Raw genomic sequence first — 17,369 nt, forward strand, 5'->3', positions numbered from 1 at the left:
GGCACGTACTGAATGGAGCACTGGGTGTTATACACAAACAGTGACTCATGGAACACATCAAAAACTAATGATGTAATGTATGGTGATTAACATAATAAAATAAAATTTTTTAAAAAAATTAATAATAATAAAAAAGAAAAACACCAGTTTTATTTCCTGTAAGATTCCTAAGAACTTTTAAAAAGATAATATGCATTGTGACTTTCCAAGGGTTGTGATGGAATATGCAAAAAGTTTGACCTTCTTCACGTGGGACTAATTTTGTAGAATGTATTTTGCAAAACAGTGCTCTAGACCAGTGGTTCCCAAATCTCAGGTAATGGAGAATGGATTCAATATCGTTTGATAAGCTTATTAAAATAATGATTTACAGACCACATCCTAAACCTACCGGCAGGAGAGGAAAACTAAGTATTAAAACAAACACAATCACATCTGGGATTTAAATCTCTATAGATCATAATATAGTAAAATATGTTTATAATATTTGAAAGGCCACAACAATGCTAACCAATATGAAAATATAAAATGACAATTTGGAACGCTCTTCCAAATAAAAGTATTTAAGCCATGAGAGAAACATATATGTATATATTTTATGAAAGGTAAGTAGTAAAATATTAGAGGTGTTGGCAAATTTAAATCTATCAATATACCTAGAGACAACTTTGTAATCTCAAGGATTTACGACATCTATTTGCAGTGATTCTCAACCCTTTACTTGTGTGCTTCCTCATATCCATCTTCTTCTTGTGCCTGAGTCAACGACCAGGACTATTTTGTTAAACAACTCCAGGAGTTGCCATTAACATGAGTGGTTTCTCCAAGATTGAGCTCCTGACCTTTTCTTTATATGAAACTACTTCAAGGTGTCAGGAATCTTAATCCCTTCTTTACTGAAAACTTTAGAAAATGTATGTACTATACTATGCAGGAGCCCAGTCAATGATATATATTTCAGTGTTTAACTGAAGTACCTTATTATTCTTAATAATTACTAAACATCTGTAGAACACACTTCAGTTTTCTAAGTACTTTCACAGGAATTACCTTGTTCCTTCCCTCACAAAAACCTTGTGGATAGAATAAGCATAATTATTTCCATTCAACCAATAAAAATCACTGCGCTTTTCATGTGCTCATACTGTGAAAAAATAATTGTAAGTGATATCAAGGCTCCTGCTCTCAAACAACTGATACCCTATTGGAAAACAAAATATAAATTTCATTTGGAAACAGCTAAAGTCAATTCAAAGATTTGAATCAGCTAGAGCAGATCAGTATGGCAGGACTACACATACTAATAGTAGCTAACACTTACTGAGCAATTTTAATCTTCATTAAACCCTTGGGATAGGTTACTACTCTTTTTTCAGATCAGAAAACTGAGACCAGGAGAAGTTCAGTAACTTATCCAAGCAAAGAAGTGGTGAACCAGGTTTCAAATTCCAGCTCCATGGACTACTCCTTTTCATCATTACATTTTACTGCTAGGAAAGACAATCTATCTAAAGCAATGGGGACAAATGTCAAGACTAAATCAGAAAATGACTATTCCCCATAAAGCCTGGATCACTGGCTCTACTTCCCAGTAAAAAAGGACTTGGGAGTCGGAGGAAATCACAATAATGAGCCGGTGATTTTATTTTCCCACAGTACATTACCTCTTTGATTCGTTTAACCAAAGCATTCTGATCAAAGGCAACGGCCTCTGCGCACTGATGAAGATGATCCTGATATCGAAGGCAGAGCTGTAACACCTGCTGAGAATCCAATTTCTCCAATTTGGTATTTGTTGGGGAAGTCTGGCCACTCAATAGCCCTTCAAACAGGAAAAAAAAAAAAAAAAAGAAATGAAATGGAAGTTACTATTAACAAACTTGTTTTATAAGTAACTTAATAAGTTCAGTAAAGACGGGGTAGGAGACTAAAATTTAATCTTCCATCTTTTGTTATATGCTAATGACAATCATAGCAACCATCATTTATGGAGCATCTATTATATACCAAGTACTCAGCAAAATGTCTCATATGCATTATTTTCATACTCATAATTGCACTAGAAAGTAAGGTATTATTAGTCCCATTTCATAGGTAAGAAACTTAAGACACAGAGAGATTAAGTAACTTTCCTAAAGTCACATAGTGACTAGTAAGTGGTTTCTCTAGAATACAGCTCCTGACCATAAGACACTATTTCAAGGTATCAAGAATATAAATCCCTTCTTGAATGAAACCTTTGGAAAATGTATTTATTTAATTTCTTTTAATAATTACAATAATTGTCTGACTTTAAAACAAAGGTTGCAGCCAGGGACAAAGAAGGGCATTACATAATGATAAAGGGATCAATCCAATAACAGGATATAGCAATTATAATATTGATGCACCCAACACTGGAGCACCTAAATACATGAAGCAAATACTAAGAGACATAAAGGAAGAAAATGAAGACTAGGGAACTTTAACATCACAGTTACATCAATGGATAAATCATTCAGACAGAAAATCAATAAAGAAACAATGGCTTTGAACAACACATTACATCAGATGGCCCTAACAGATACACCCAGAACATTCCATCCAAAGATGGCTGAATACCCATTTTTTTCCTTCAAAGATTTATTTATTTACTTACTTATTTGACAGCAAGCGAGCAAGAGAGCACAAGCAAGAGGGAGGGGCAGAGGGAGAGGGACAAGCAGACTCCCCGCTGAGGAGGGAGCCCGATGTGGGGCTCAATCCCAGGACCCTGGGATCATGACCTGAGCCAAAGGCAGATGCTTAACTGACTAGGCCACTCAGGTGCCGCAGAATATACATTCTTTTTAAGGGTATATGAAACATCCTCCAGGAAGATGATACATTAGGCCGCAAAACAAGTCTTAATAAATTTAGGAAGACTGAAATCAGATCAAGCATCTTTTCTGACCACAATGGTATGAAACTAGAAATCAATTACATGGAAAGAACTAGAGGGATGCCTGGGTGGCTTAGGCCCTTAAGTGATCCTGGGATCAAGTCCCAGATCAGGCTCCTTGCTCTGCGAGGAGTCTGCTTCTCCCTCTGCCTGCTGTTTCCCCTGCTGTGTGCTCGGTCTCTGACAAATAAGATCTTTTTTTAAAAGATTTTTTTTAAATCTTTTTTTAAAAAATATTTTATTTATTTGAGAGAGAGAGTGCGCACAATTTGGGGGGTAGGGGCAGAGGGAGAAGGAGAAGCAGGCTCCCTGCTGAGCAGGGAGCCCAACTCGGGGCTCAGATCCCAGGATCCTGGGATCATGACCCAAGCTGAAGGCAGCTGCTTAACTGACTGAGCCACCCAGGCATCCCAATAAATAAAATCTTTAAAAAAAAAAGAACTGGAAAAAATACAAACACATGGAGGCTAAACAACATGCCACTAAACAACCAATGAGTCAATAAATAAATAAAATAGGAAATAAAAAAATACATGGAGACAAATGAAATGAAATGGTCCAAAATCTTTGGGACACAGCAAAAGCAGTTCTAAGAGGGAAGTTTATAGTGATATAGGCCTACTTCAAAAAATAAGAAAAATCTCAAATAAATAATCTAACCTGACACCTAAGGAGCTAAAAAAAAAAGAACGACAAAGCCCAAAGTTAGTAAAAGGAAGCAAATAATAAAGATGAGAGTGGAAATAAATGAAACAGAGACTAAAAAAACAAGAGAAAAGATCAATGAAACCAAGACCTGGTTCTTTGAAAAGATAAACAAAATCGATAAACCTCTGGCCAGACTGACCAAGAAAAAAAAAGAGAGAAGACTCAAAATCAGAAATGGAGGAGAAGGGGCACCCGGGTGGCTCAGTTGGTTAAGCCTCTGCCTTTGGCTCAGGTCATGATCCATCGGGCTCCCTGCTCAGCGGGGAGACTGCTTCTCCTTCTCCCGTTCCCTCAGCTTCTGCTCTCTCTGTGTCAAATAAATAAATAAAATCTTAAGAAAAAAAAAAAAAAAGAAATGGAGGAGAAGAAATAATAACTGACAACACAGAATACAAAGGATTATAAGAGACTACTATATAGACTACTATATAGACTACTACTATACCAAAAAGCTCTTAGAACTAATAAATGAGGGGCACCTGGGTGGCTCAGTTAAGTGTCTGCCTTTGGTTCAGGTCATGATCCCAGGGTCCTGGGCTCGAGCCCCACATCAGGCTTCCCTGCTCAGCAGGGAGCCTGCCTTCTCCCTTTCCCTTTGCCCCTTCTCCCTGTTCGTGCTCTCTCTCTCAAACAAATAAATAAAATCTTAAAAAAAAGAATAAATGAATCCAATAAAGCTGCAGGATATAAAAATTAATATACAGAAAAACCTGCTGTACTTCTATACACTACAAATGAAATAGCAGGAAGAGAAATTTTAAAACTCCCATTTAAAATTGCACCCGAGGGGCTCCTGGGTGGCTCAGTTAGTTAAGTGTCTGCCTTCAGCTCAGCTTATGTACCAGGGTCCTGGGATCGAGCCCCATATCAGGCTCCCAGCTCAGCAAGGGAGATTGCTTCTCCCTCTCTTTCTGCCCCTCTCCCTGCTTGTGCTCTCTCTCTCTCAAATAAATAAAATCTTAAAAAAAAAATTAATTTACATCCCAAAGAATAAAATACCTAGGAATAATTTTTTTTAAAAGATTTTTATTTATTTGAGAGAGAGAGAATGAGAGAGAGCACATGAGAGGGGGGAGGGTCAGAGGGAGAAGCAGACTCCCTGCCGAGCAGGGAGCCTGATGTGGGACTTGATCCAGGGACTCCAGGATCATGACCTGAACCGAAGGCAGTCGCTTAACCAACTGAGCCACCCAGGCGCCCCCCTAGGAATAATTTTAAACAAGGAGGTGAAAGACCTAAACTCTGAAAACTATAAGACACTGATGAAATAAACTGAAGATGACACTAATGGAAGGATATACCATGTGCATGGACTGGAAAAATCAGTATTGTTAAAATGTCCATACTTCCCAAAGCAATCCAGAGATTCAGTGCAATCCCTATCAAAATACCATAGCATTTTTCATGAAACTAGAATAATCCTAAAATTACACAGGAACCACAAAAGACCTGGAATAGCCAAAGCAATCTTGAAAAAGAAGAACAAATCATAACCCCACACTTAAAGATATACTACAAAGCTACAGTAATCAAAATGGTATGGTACTGGCACAAAAACAGATCAATGGAACAGGACAGATAGCCCAGAAATAAACCCACACTTATATGGTCAATTAATCTACAACAAAGGAGCCAAGAATATACAATGGGGAAAAGACAGTCTTTTCAATAAATGGTGCTGGGAAAACTGGACAGCCACATGCAAAAGAATGAAGCTGGACCGCTGTCTTAACACTATATACAAAAGTAAACTCAAAATGAATTAAAGACCTAAATGTGCAACTTGAAACCATAAAAGAAAACACAGTCATCTCTTTGGACATCAGCCTTACAACATACTTATGGATATTTCTCCTTGGGCAAGGGAAACAAAAGCAAAAATAAACTATTGAGACTATATGAAAATAAAAAGTTTTGCACAACAAAAAACAAAAACCATCAACAAAACAAAAAGGCAACCGAGTGAATGGGAGAAGATATTTGCCAATGATATATCTGAGAAGGGGCTAATATCTAAAATACATAAAGAACTTAGACACCACCAAAAAAACCCAATCAATCTGATTTAAAAATGGGCAGAGGACCTGAACATTTTTCCAAAGACATACAGATGGCTCATGGACACATGAAAAAGATGCTCAACATCATTAATCATCAGGGAAATGCAAATCAAAATCACAATGAGATAATCACCTTGCACCAGTCAGAATGACTAGTATTAAAAAGATAAGAAACATCAAGTGCTGGCAAGGATGCGGAGAAAAGCGAACTCTCAGACGTTGTGGAATGTAAATAGGTGCAATCACTGTGTAAAACAGTTTGGAGGTTCCTCAAAAAATTAAAAACAGAATTACCATATGATCCAGTAATTCCACTACTGGGTATTTACCTAAAGAAAACAACATTAATTTGAAAAGGTATATGCACCCTTATATTTATTGCGGCATCATTTATAATAGCCAAATACTGGAAGCAGCCTAAATGTCCATTAATAGATGAATGGGTAAAGAAGATGTATAGATCTAGAACACACACACACAGGAATATTAGTCATAAAAAAATGAAATCTTGCCATTTGTGACAACATAGATGGACACTTAGGGTATAATGCTAAATGAAGTAATTCAGACAGAGGAAGACAACATATGATTTCACTTACATGTGGAATCTAAAAAACAAAACAGACTCTTAAATACAGAGAACAAACTGGTGGTTGCCAGAGGGGAGAGAGGTAGGGGGATGGGTGAAATAGGTGAAGGGGATTGAGAAGTACATATTTCCAGTTATAAAATAAATAAGTAATAGAGATCAAAAGTAGAGAGTAGGGAATATAGTCAATAATCTTGTAATAATGCTGTATGGTGGCAAATGGGGACTACACATCTCGTGGTGAGCTTTGAGAAATGGATAGGATTGTGGAATCACTATGTTGTACATCTGCAACTAATACAATGTATGTCAACCTACTTCAGTAACAATTTTTTTTAAATAGTTGTTTGAAAAATTGAGAAACAGAAATAAAAGTTAAAGGAAGCTGTTAGGAGGAGATGCAAAAATGAATAAATTAAAAAGTGAACAGAATATCAGCTAATGCACCAGAAACTCCTGTTCTTTGTGTTTTCTTCCATTACCAGTTTTGTTGTATAACTATTAAATTCCTTACATTTTATAGGACATTATATTTTTAAGGCCTTTCATATAAACTTACCTTATTTTTCTTTAAGGTGGGGTAGGTAGATCAGGATAATTATTAGCATTTATGTAAGAAAAAAATCAATTAAAGAGGCTAAAGGACTTGTCCATAGTAACACAGCAAAGTCTTGACTAGAACTCAAGCGTACCAACTTTTGGCCAAGTACTTTCTGCCAAGCTAAAGGTTCACAAACTTTTTGGTATTAGGACTCCTTTATCCTTTCAAAAATTATTGAGGACCCCAAAAAGCTTTTATTATGTGGATAACAATATTCACCTATTAAAAGTTAAAACTGAGAAAATTCTTGAATATTTATTACATTATTTTAAAATAATAATAACCTCATTACATGTTAACATAAACAACATATTTAAAAGAAGTAACTATAGTTTCTAAAACAAAAAACCGGCACTGGTTTAAATTTTGTAAGTTTTTTCAATGTCTGGCTTAACAGAGAACAACTGGATTTTCATATCTGCTTCTGCATTTAATATATTGCTTTTATAACGTGTAGCTTCCGGAAAACTCCACCGTACATTTCTAAGAGAATGAGAGTAATTAGCAAGTGTCTACATTATGATTGTGAAAATAGTGTTGTCCTCAGGGAATCCCTAGAAGGGTCCTGGGGATCTCAGGGATCACCTTACCACACTTTGAGAACCACTATGCTAGGCCACACTCTGTTTCAAACCAGAGCCAATGATACAGCATAAGATACACCAAAATAAATATGGCAATGGGGCACATGCTGGGCATGATCAAGATAAACCCACCCACATCAAAGCTCGTCTTCCCTCCTCATTCCTGCCCCTAATCACCCATGTCAAACCTTCACTGATTTCTGAGGTCCTAGAACTTAAACCAGTCTTCTCCCCACCTCCAGCCCCCATTTCAACAGGCTGTATGATGGGCTATCCAGTTGGGCTATCCCAGAGAATCCTTGGAAATGCCAGGCAGTGTTTTCAGATCTTCATCTTGCCCCACAGTGCTGGGTTGAACTTGAGGCACTGCCCTGTTCCTCCACATTCCACTGCTAGCACTAGGTCCCTCAGCAGTTCCACTGCTGATCCTAGCACAGCAGAACACCAGTTCCTCCAGCTGAACCTGCCTCCACACAGCTTTTGGTGAAGCTGCTATTTGCAGAAATGGGGATTTATTTTTTAATTGAAACTTTTATTGAGACCCTGTGTATAGGATCTTGTGTATCCCTTTACTCAATTTCCCCCTAAGGTAACATCTTGCAAACCTACAATACAACATCACACCCAGGATATTGACAGTGATACAATCCACTGATCTTATTCAGATGTCCTCATTTTACTTGCACTCGTGTGTGTGTGCATTCATTAGTGTGCATGCCTGTGTACAGTAGTGGTCAACTACAGTCCAGAAGCAGATGATACTCCTGACATACTGCCAAAAGGTCAATAGTAGCCTAACAGTATAGAACAATGCCTACATCATTCGCCTTACTTCATCTCATCACGTAGGCATTTTATCATCTCATGTCATTACAAGAAGGGTGAGTACAGTATAGTAAGGCATTCTGAGACAGAGAGAGCACACATTCATGTAACTTTTATTACTGTATCATGTTATAATTGTTCTAGTTATTACTAGCTATTATTAATCTTACTGTGCCTAATTTATAGGTTAAATGTTATAACAGGTATGTACATATAGGAAAAAACCTAGTATTTATAAGGTTCAGTACTATCCAGTTTCAGGCATCCACTGGGGGTCTTGGAATGTATCGTATCCTCCACAGATAAGGATGCCTACTAGATTTAGTTCTATACAATTTTTTCACATGTGTACGTTCATATATCTGCCACTGGAGTCAGATCCTGAGCTGTTCCATCACCACAAAGATTTCTTGTGTTGCTTTTTAGAACCACATCTACCTCTCTCTCATTCTCCTCCCCATCCTTAACCTCTGGCAACCACTAATCTGTTCACCGTTTTTAAAATTTTGTCCTTTCAGGGGCTCCTGGGTGGCTCAGTTGGTTAAATGTCTGCCTTCAGCTCAGGTCATGATCCCAGGGTCCTGGGATCGAGCCCTGCATCGGGCTCCCTGCTCAGCGGGAAGTCTGCTTCTCCCTCTGCCTCTGCCTGCAGCTCGCCCTGCTTGTATGCTCTGTCAAATAAATAAAGAAAATCTTTAAAAATAAAATGAAATAAAATTTTGTCATTTCAAAAATGTTTTATAAACGGGATAATTTAATATGTAACCTTTGGGGATTGACTTTTTTCACCCAACATAATACAGAAGAGATTCATCGAAGTTGTTGCATGTTGCAATACTTTGTTCCTTCTTATTTCTGAGTAGTATTCCATGGTATGTATGTACTAGAGTTTGTTTAACCATCCATCTACTGAAGGACATTTGGGTAGCATCCAGTTTGGGGGCTATTAAAAACAGAGCTGCTATGAATAGTGGTGCACAGGTTTTTGTATAAACAAATTTTCATTTCTCTGGGATAAATGCCCCAAGACTGCAACTGCTGGGTTGCATGGTAATCATATGTTTAATTTTATAAGAAAATGTCAAAGTTTTCTGGAGTGCCTGAAATCAAGAAAATGGAGGATTTTTCAAACCACTAAAATCTAACAAAATTACCAAGGACTAAAACTGACAAAGATACAGTCCCAGGAACAGACTTGAGGCAGAAGGTACCAAAAGCTTTTTGCTGGGGCGCCTGGGTGGCCCAGTCGGTTAAGCCTCTGTCTTCGGCTCAGGTCATGATCCCGGGGTCCTAGGATCTAGTCCCGCATCGGGCTCCTTGCTTAGCAGGGAACCTTCTTCTCCCTCTGCCTGCCGCTCCCCCTGCTTGTACTCTCTCTCTATCTCTCTAAACAAATCACAAAAGCTTTTTGCTGTCAATCCAAGAAGTAGGAAGAGAATGAGGTGCCACCATAGAAAGAAAAATGAATGATTCTGTGCTATCAGTATTGGGCCAGAATAATGCAAAGGCCACACAGAAACATTGATAAATTCAACAGTATAAAAATCAAGATTCCTCATGGCAAAAAACACCATAAGTTAAAAAAAAAAAACAACAACCAGCCCCGAGAAAAATGTCTGTAACTCATATCACAAAGAGCAAACTTCCTATAATATAAAGAGCTTCTAGAAACTGGCAAGTAATAAATCAGCAAAAGAAAGATGGGCAAAGGCATTTCACAGAAAAGAAAGTATCAATGCCTCAGCTATAAGAAAAGATGTACAAACTCATTCATCATAAGAAAAAGAGAAATCAAAACCTCACTGCAACGCCATTTTTCACCTTTCACATTGGTAAAAACCAAAAGTATGACAAAAACTCTGAAGGTGGAACTATGAAGAAAGCAGCATTGCTGATTAGTGTGTACACCCCCATAGAGGGCAATTTGACATGGATATCAAAATTACAAATCCGTTAAGCCCCTGATGCAGCAATTTCACTACTAGGAATTTACACATAAATTAGCACACATGCCAAATTTTGTATAAGATATATATAATTATTTGTTACAACGGTGACTATCATAGTAAAAGATGAGCAAAAACTCAATGTCCATCAATAGGGAGCTTGTTAATTAGATCAAGGTATATCCACAAATATATGACCATAGAAAACAACAAAGGAGCTCTGTATATTTTCATACAGAAAAGTCTCCATAAGATATTAGGTAATACATCTTTTGCCTAGGCTGCCAACATGCCATCCAGACTGAGGAAGACCCGGAAAGTTGGGGATCATGTGATCCACGGCCATGGCCGCATGGGGCAAACAGGGGAAGCACCCAGGAGGCTGGAGTAAACAGATACCACTCAGGTTACTTTGGGAAAGTTGGTATGAGGTATTACCACTTAGGAACGAGAGCTTCTGCCCAACTGTCAACCTTGATAAACTGTGGACCTTGGTCAGTGAGCAGACACGGGTAAATGCTGCCAAAAATAAGCCTGGAGCTGCTCCTATCACTGATGTGGTGTGATCAGGCTACTACAAAGTTCTGGGGAAGGGGAAGTTCTCGAAGCAGCCTGTCACTGTGAAGGTCAAAGTCTTCAGCAGAAGAGCTGAGGAGAAGATTGGGGGGGGAGGGTGCTGTGTCCTGGTAGCTTAAAGCCACAGGGAAGGAGGTTCATTAAATGCTAACAAGTGCTTTTAAAAAAAAAAGATATTAAGTAATAAAAGAAGGTATATAGGATAGTGTATTGAGTATGCTACCATTGTATAAAAAATGGGGGATATACAAGTAAATAAAAATATATATTCATATATGCCTATATTTGCATAAAGAAATTCTGGAATGACAAGAGTTAGAAAGATGGAAAGCAAGGGTAAGGGGCATACTTTTAACCTTTTTTTTAAACCATATGAATGTATTTTTTTTTTTTTAAAGATTTTATTTATTTATTTGAGACAGAGAGAATGAGAGACAGAGAGCATGAGAGGGAGGAGGGTCAGAGGGAGAAGCAGACTCCCTGCCGAGCAGGGAGCCTGATGCGGGACTCGATCCCGGGACTCCAGGATCATGACCTGAGCCGAAGGCAGTCGCTTAACCAACTGAGCCACCCAGGCGCCCCCATATGAATGTATTTTCCTTCCAGAAAATTTTAAGTAAATAAACTCATTTTAACAAAAAGTGACCAAGGTCTTTCTCATCTGTAAGTAACATCTTCTTGGGCAGTTCTCCTCTCTTTCCTTGCCTCAAGTATCCCCAACTACATAAGCCAAAACCAGTTCCTGGATATCTTTCATTCTCACCAAGGTATATTTGGCTGAATATACCTTAAACAGTAACTTCTCCAAGGCGATTAAAAGCCTCATAACAAACTGTAAACTGGTAGAAGATGGAAACCATATTTTACTTATCTATTTATCTCTTATGTCTGCCATATAGCACCTGGTACATAAAAGGTTCTCAAATTAGGTTAGGAGGATACTGTTGAAATTCCAAGCAAAGAGTGAGCTGAGGAAGATTTAGGGAGAAGAAGCTTTCTCAAGGTCCCTACTCTGTGTTCTCCACATATACTTAAGAGTGAGACCTGGTCTCAGTCTGAATCTGCTCTTCTAAAGTGAATGAGGAAGATTCCCAGTGCTTGAGGAGACCACTGGGGCTTGTATTAAAGAACAGGGAAGGGGCGCCTGGGTGGCTCAGTCGTTAAGCATCTGCCTTCGGCTCAGGTCATGATCCCAGGGTCCTGGGATCGAGCCCCGCATCGGGCTCCCCGCTCTGCGGGAAGCCTGCTTCTCCCTCTCTCACTCCCCCTGCTTGTGTTCCTGCTCTCGCTATGTCTCTCTCTGTCAAATAAATAAATAAAAAATCTTAAAAAAAAAAAAAAAAGAACAGGGAAAAGTCAGAGCCAGCCCAAGCTCCCAGAGGGCTGAAAGGCTGAAGCAGAGGAGCCACAACCCAACCGTGGCTCACAAAACAAAATCTTTACTCTTCCTCTGTAAAAAAGAAAAAAAAAAAAAAAATGGGAAAAGGGATTTTAAGAAAGCTGCTGAGTCTACAAGGTACACTAGCGTGGTTCAAGTTGAGTTGCAGCCAACTTCAAAGTCAAATAAATTATACTTTAAATTACCCTTATAAATTACAACTGTACCCTCCCCCAATCATCCAAAAATCAGCCCAGGTAGATGAGTCTAGTATCATAATGTGCTTTTTTTCAACTCACAGGAGTCTCTGAAAATCTACCACAAATCCTGCTCCAGATCTCAGAAGGAGCAAGACGGGGGGGGGGGGGGGGGGGGGGAAAGAAGAAGATGATGATGATGATAGGCCACTTTTTCTACTCCTGAAGCTACAAAGTTTCAGGAAACAGAGGCCAATTCTAGAGGCAGTAAGTGAAGATTTCCCATCACTCTCCAGTGTCAGGAACCATTTCCCTCATTTTGATGACTGAACCACTCCTACTATCTTCTGATAGGAGGAGGAGGGAGAACAGAAAGGTGGGTAAATTTAGAGATGGTAAATTTTATCATTTGTAGGAGACCACAAACTGCCAGCCCTTCGAACTGTTTTTATTCTGAATGCACATTAAAGTTTTTTTAAAGACTGGATGTTTTCGGTGAGGTGCATACTCTCCTGCTCTCTCAACCCCCACCACTTCCTACTGCCTTATGGCCAGTCCGCGGCCATCATTCACATTAACTGCTTGGCCTCTGAGAGCCTTGGGTTACACCTCAGTTTTAATTCTTACTTACCAACTCTAATAAGAACCTAAGCCCTTAGGTAATAGAGAATGAACCATATAACATCTTGAAGTTATTTTTGTATAGTTTTATAATAATGTTCTTTACGGTTAAGATATCTTCCTTCTTTCTTTTTTTACTTTTTACTATATAAACTTTCAAATATATAGAAAGAAATATGTATCTTCCCGAATTTAACCACCCAGATTCAACAACATTTTATTCTACTTCACTTCTCTATTTTTTCTTTTCCCAAGCCATTAAAAAATTATAGCTATCATAACACTTCAGTCCTAATACTCTATTCTTTATAGAATATTTATGATTAGGTTTTCATGTTAAAATTTCTAGATTATGTCTGCCTTACTGTGTAAGAGAACAGGCTCATTACCCTGAGCTTCCTAATTCTTCTTTAGCTTTAAAACAGTGATGCACACAAAGTATTTACTGAGTTAAAAACCTGATCTAATAGATTCCATATTTACCAGTGGTAAATAGTGGAGGCATTTCTTAGGACCCTATTAGACCCTGGTTGAAGCTACTTTGTTTATACAGGAATGGAGAGTGGGCTCCAGGGAATGAGTGAGGACCAAGACTGATTATTACACAGATCCAACAAACTGCCATCTGTACCTACCTCTTTGTGTAAAGTGTTGAGTGGAAAAATCATCAGGGTTAAAAAGTTAGGAAATATTCTGCTGAGCAATCTTTTTCTTTCTGAAAAACCAAGTAGGAAAAAAACATTTTTCTAAAGTATAGAAGAGAACCATAAGGGTATTAATCTAGGCTATCCCCAAACTGAATTCCTTAACTTTTAAAGGTTTAGCTGCTTCCAAGACTAAAAATGAGTATTATGAGTAGTGAGGCCTCTATTTGAGAAACAGTATAATAAGCTCCATTTCCTGCTACAGAATCCTGAAATCTATGTAAGTTTGACTAACATTACTGTGAAGGCATAATTAAGCAATAGATTATAAAAAAAGAAATTCTCCCCCAAGCCCATAAGGTTTTCTTTAAAAGATTTTATTTATTTATTTGAGAGAGAGGGAGATCACAAGCAGGGGGAGGAGGTAGAGGGAGAAGCAGACTCCCCACTGAGCAGGGAGCCTGATGTGGGGCTCGATCCCAGGGCCCCGGGATCATGACCTGAGCTGGAGGCAGATGCTTAACCGACTAAGCCACCCAGGCGCCCCCAATAAGGTTTTTTACTCTATTGGTCATGGTCTATTTCAAAGACAGAAGAACATAAGCCATGTGTATTCTTTAATATAAACTCTAGTTCTCAGGGCACCTGGGTGGCTCAGTTAGTTAAGTGTCTGCCTTCGGCTCAGGTCATGATCCCAGGGTCCTGGGATCCAGCCCCCCATCAGGCTTCCTGCTCGGCAGGGAGCCTGCTTCTCCCTCTCCCTCTGCCCTTCCCCCTGTTTGTGCTCTCTCATGCTCTCTCTCTCTCTGTCAAATAAATAAAATCTAAAAAAATTAAATAAATAAACTCCAGTTCTCAGAAGTTCTCTTCTTTTAAAGAAAGGAAAAGTCTAAAAATACCCGACCAACTTGGACAGGATCTTATGATGTACACTGGTGATCAATTCCTTTGGGGTATTTAGAAAGAGTGCCCTCCATGACTGGTTCCCTTAGGAACTTTTACTTCCATTCAGTCACCTCAGAGGAGCACCAATCTCATTCAGGAGAAGAAGCCATCCAGATAGGCTATCATCATGGTTTTGGTGCCGACAAGCTCACGGTAATATGCCAACTCACCACAATGTTTGGTGTGGAGAGAAACAACCTCCTAACAGCTTCCAATAACTACCAAAGGGCCAATAAAGAACTTTCTCATTGAGTGCTATAGACTGGTTAAATTTAGGCCAGGGAAGGGAGGCAGCATGATATAATGAAGAAAGTATAAGCTTTGGAATCAGGTAGACCTGGGAATTTGATTCCAGAGACAGCCATTTACTACCCATGTGATGTAAAAGTAGGAATTTAACTTCTTTGAACTCAAACAGTTTATCTATAAATTTAATGCTATCTACGTTAAAGGAGTACTATGAGAATTATATGAAGTTATGCGTAGCATAGTATCTGGCATTGAATAGGAACTCAATTAATGTTAATTTCTTCACTATCCCCAAGTCTCCAACTACCAGCTGTTGCCATATCATATAAGCAGGTTGCAAAATCTGGCTGAATGACGGGCCAACCCTACTATACTATGAGTATTTGCCAGCACCTCCTTCTATATATCAGCACTGTAGGAAATCATAAAGAAGTTATCCCATTCCTCAAGCAGATTGCCACACATAGCAGGAGTTAAATACGATGCAGACATGAATAAAAGCTAAAATTAAAAAGAACAAAAAAGTCCCAAAACCCAATTCATAAATGGGCAGATGATGTGGCAGACATTTCTCCAAAGAAGATGTACAAATGTCACTTAGCGCATTAAAGATGCTCAACATCACTCATCATAGGGGAAATGCAAAACAGAACCACAATGAGATACCACTTAACCATCAGGATGACTATTATCCAAACAACAGAAAATAACAAGTATTGGTGAGGATATGAAGAAATTGGAATTCCTGTGCACTGGTGATGAGAATGTACAGTAGTGTTGAAATGACAATATAGGGACTTAGAATACTACATCAACTTAGTTGATAAAGCAGTGGAAGGGTTTGAGAGGACTGATTTCAATTTTGAAAGAAATTTTACTGTGAGTAAAATGCTATCGAACAGCCTTGCATGCTACAGAGAAATTGTGAAAGGAAGAGTAAGTCAATGCAGCAAACTATATTGTTTTCTTTTTAAGATTTTATTTATTTGAGAGAGAGAGGGAAAGTACAGAAGGAGAGTGAGAGGGAGAAGGAGACTCCCAGCTGAGCAGAGAGTCCAACGCGGGGCCCAATCCCAGGACCCCGAGATCATGACTGAGCCAAAGGCAGACGCTCAACCAACTGAGCCACCCAGGTACCCTTATTGTTTGCTTATTTTAAAAAATGGCCACAGCCATCCCAATCTTCAGCAACCACTACCCTAATCAGTCAGCAGCCATTAACAACAAGGCAAGACCCTCCATCAGCAAAAAATTATGACTTGCTAAAAGCTCAGATAGTTAGCATTTCTCAGCAAAAAAGTATTTTTTTTTAAAGATTTTATTTATTTATTTGACAGAGAGAGACATAGCGAGAGCAGGAACACAAGCAGGGGGAGTGGGAGAGGGAGAAGCAGGCTTCCCGCTGAGCAGGGAGCCCGATGTGGGACTTGATCCCAGGACCCTGGGATCATGACCTGAGCCGAAGGCAGACGCTTAACGACTGAGCCACCCAGGCACCCGCAAAAAAGTATTTTTAATTAAGGTATGTACATGGTTTTTTTTTTTTTTAGACTTAATGCTATTGGACACTTAATAAACTACAGTACAGTGCAAACATAACTTTTATATGCCCTCAGAAATAAAAAATTTCACTTGACTCACTTTACTGCAATATTCAGTTTATTGAAGTGGTCTGGCACCGGATCCACAGTATCTCCAAGGTATGCCTGCATGTGGCAAAATCATCCTTCAAAAGTGTGGAAGAAATTAAGACATGCCCAGATAAACAAAAGTTGAGGGAGTTCATTACCACTAGACCTGTCCTGCAAGAAATGCTAAAGACAGTCCTCTAGGTCTAGAAATGAAAGGACAGTTGACAGTAACTTTGAGCTGTATGAATAAATAAAGATCTCAGTAAAGGTAAATATGGGCAATTATAAAGGCTAGCATTATTGTAACAATTGTAACTCCATTTTTTGTTTCCTACACAATTTAAGAGATTAATACATTTTTAGAAATTATTAGTTTACGTTTTTGGACAAGGTATAAAGATGTAATGCTGTGACATCAACATCTGAAAGGGGTGAACATGAAGCTGTAAAGGAGCAGAGTTTTTTATGTTATTGATGTTAAGTTGACATAAATTCAAGTTAGAGTGTTATAACTTTAGTGTGTTAAATATAATACCCATGGTAATTTCAAATAAAATAGTTACAGAATATACAAAAGAAAATGAGAAAGGAATTTAAACATTTCACTACAAAAAAATAAATTCAACCCCAAAAAAAGACAGAATGCAGTAAACGAAGGACAAAAAAGGCTATAAGGCATAAACGAAACAGGAGCAAAATCACAGAAGTCCCGCCTCCTTAGTAATTACTTTAAATGTAAATGGAATAAACTGTTTTATCAAGACAGGAATTGGCACTATGAATTTGTAAAAAGTATGATCTAACTATATGATATCTACAAAAGACTCACTTTATATCTAAAGACACAAATAGGCTGACAATGAAAGGATGGTTAAAGGTATTCCATATATATAGT

The 17,369-nt window shown here is 38.5% G+C and overlaps 1 protein-coding gene across 4 annotated transcripts in view; it reads right to left on the bottom strand.

Annotated features, from left to right (window-relative positions):
* BORCS5 (BLOC-1 related complex subunit 5) overlaps positions 1–17,369 on the bottom strand; it is a 103,535-nt gene that overhangs the window by 31,976 nt on the left and 54,190 nt on the right. For all 4 annotated transcript variants that reach the window (XM_064591555.1, XM_045873844.3, XM_045873842.3 and 1 more), the window contains exon 3: positions 1,665–1,822. In XM_064591555.1, coding sequence (XP_064447625.1) covers positions 1,665–1,822 — 158 coding nt within the window. The remainder of the gene's footprint in view (positions 1–1,664; positions 1,823–17,369) is intronic.

Source organism: Mirounga angustirostris, unplaced genomic scaffold (assembly GCF_029215605.1).
Source record: "Mirounga angustirostris isolate CCGP_5_RB_7025 unplaced genomic scaffold, mMirAng1.0.hap1 SCAF_5, whole genome shotgun sequence".
NCBI classification, from domain to species: Eukaryota; Metazoa; Chordata; class Mammalia; order Carnivora; family Phocidae; genus Mirounga; species Mirounga angustirostris.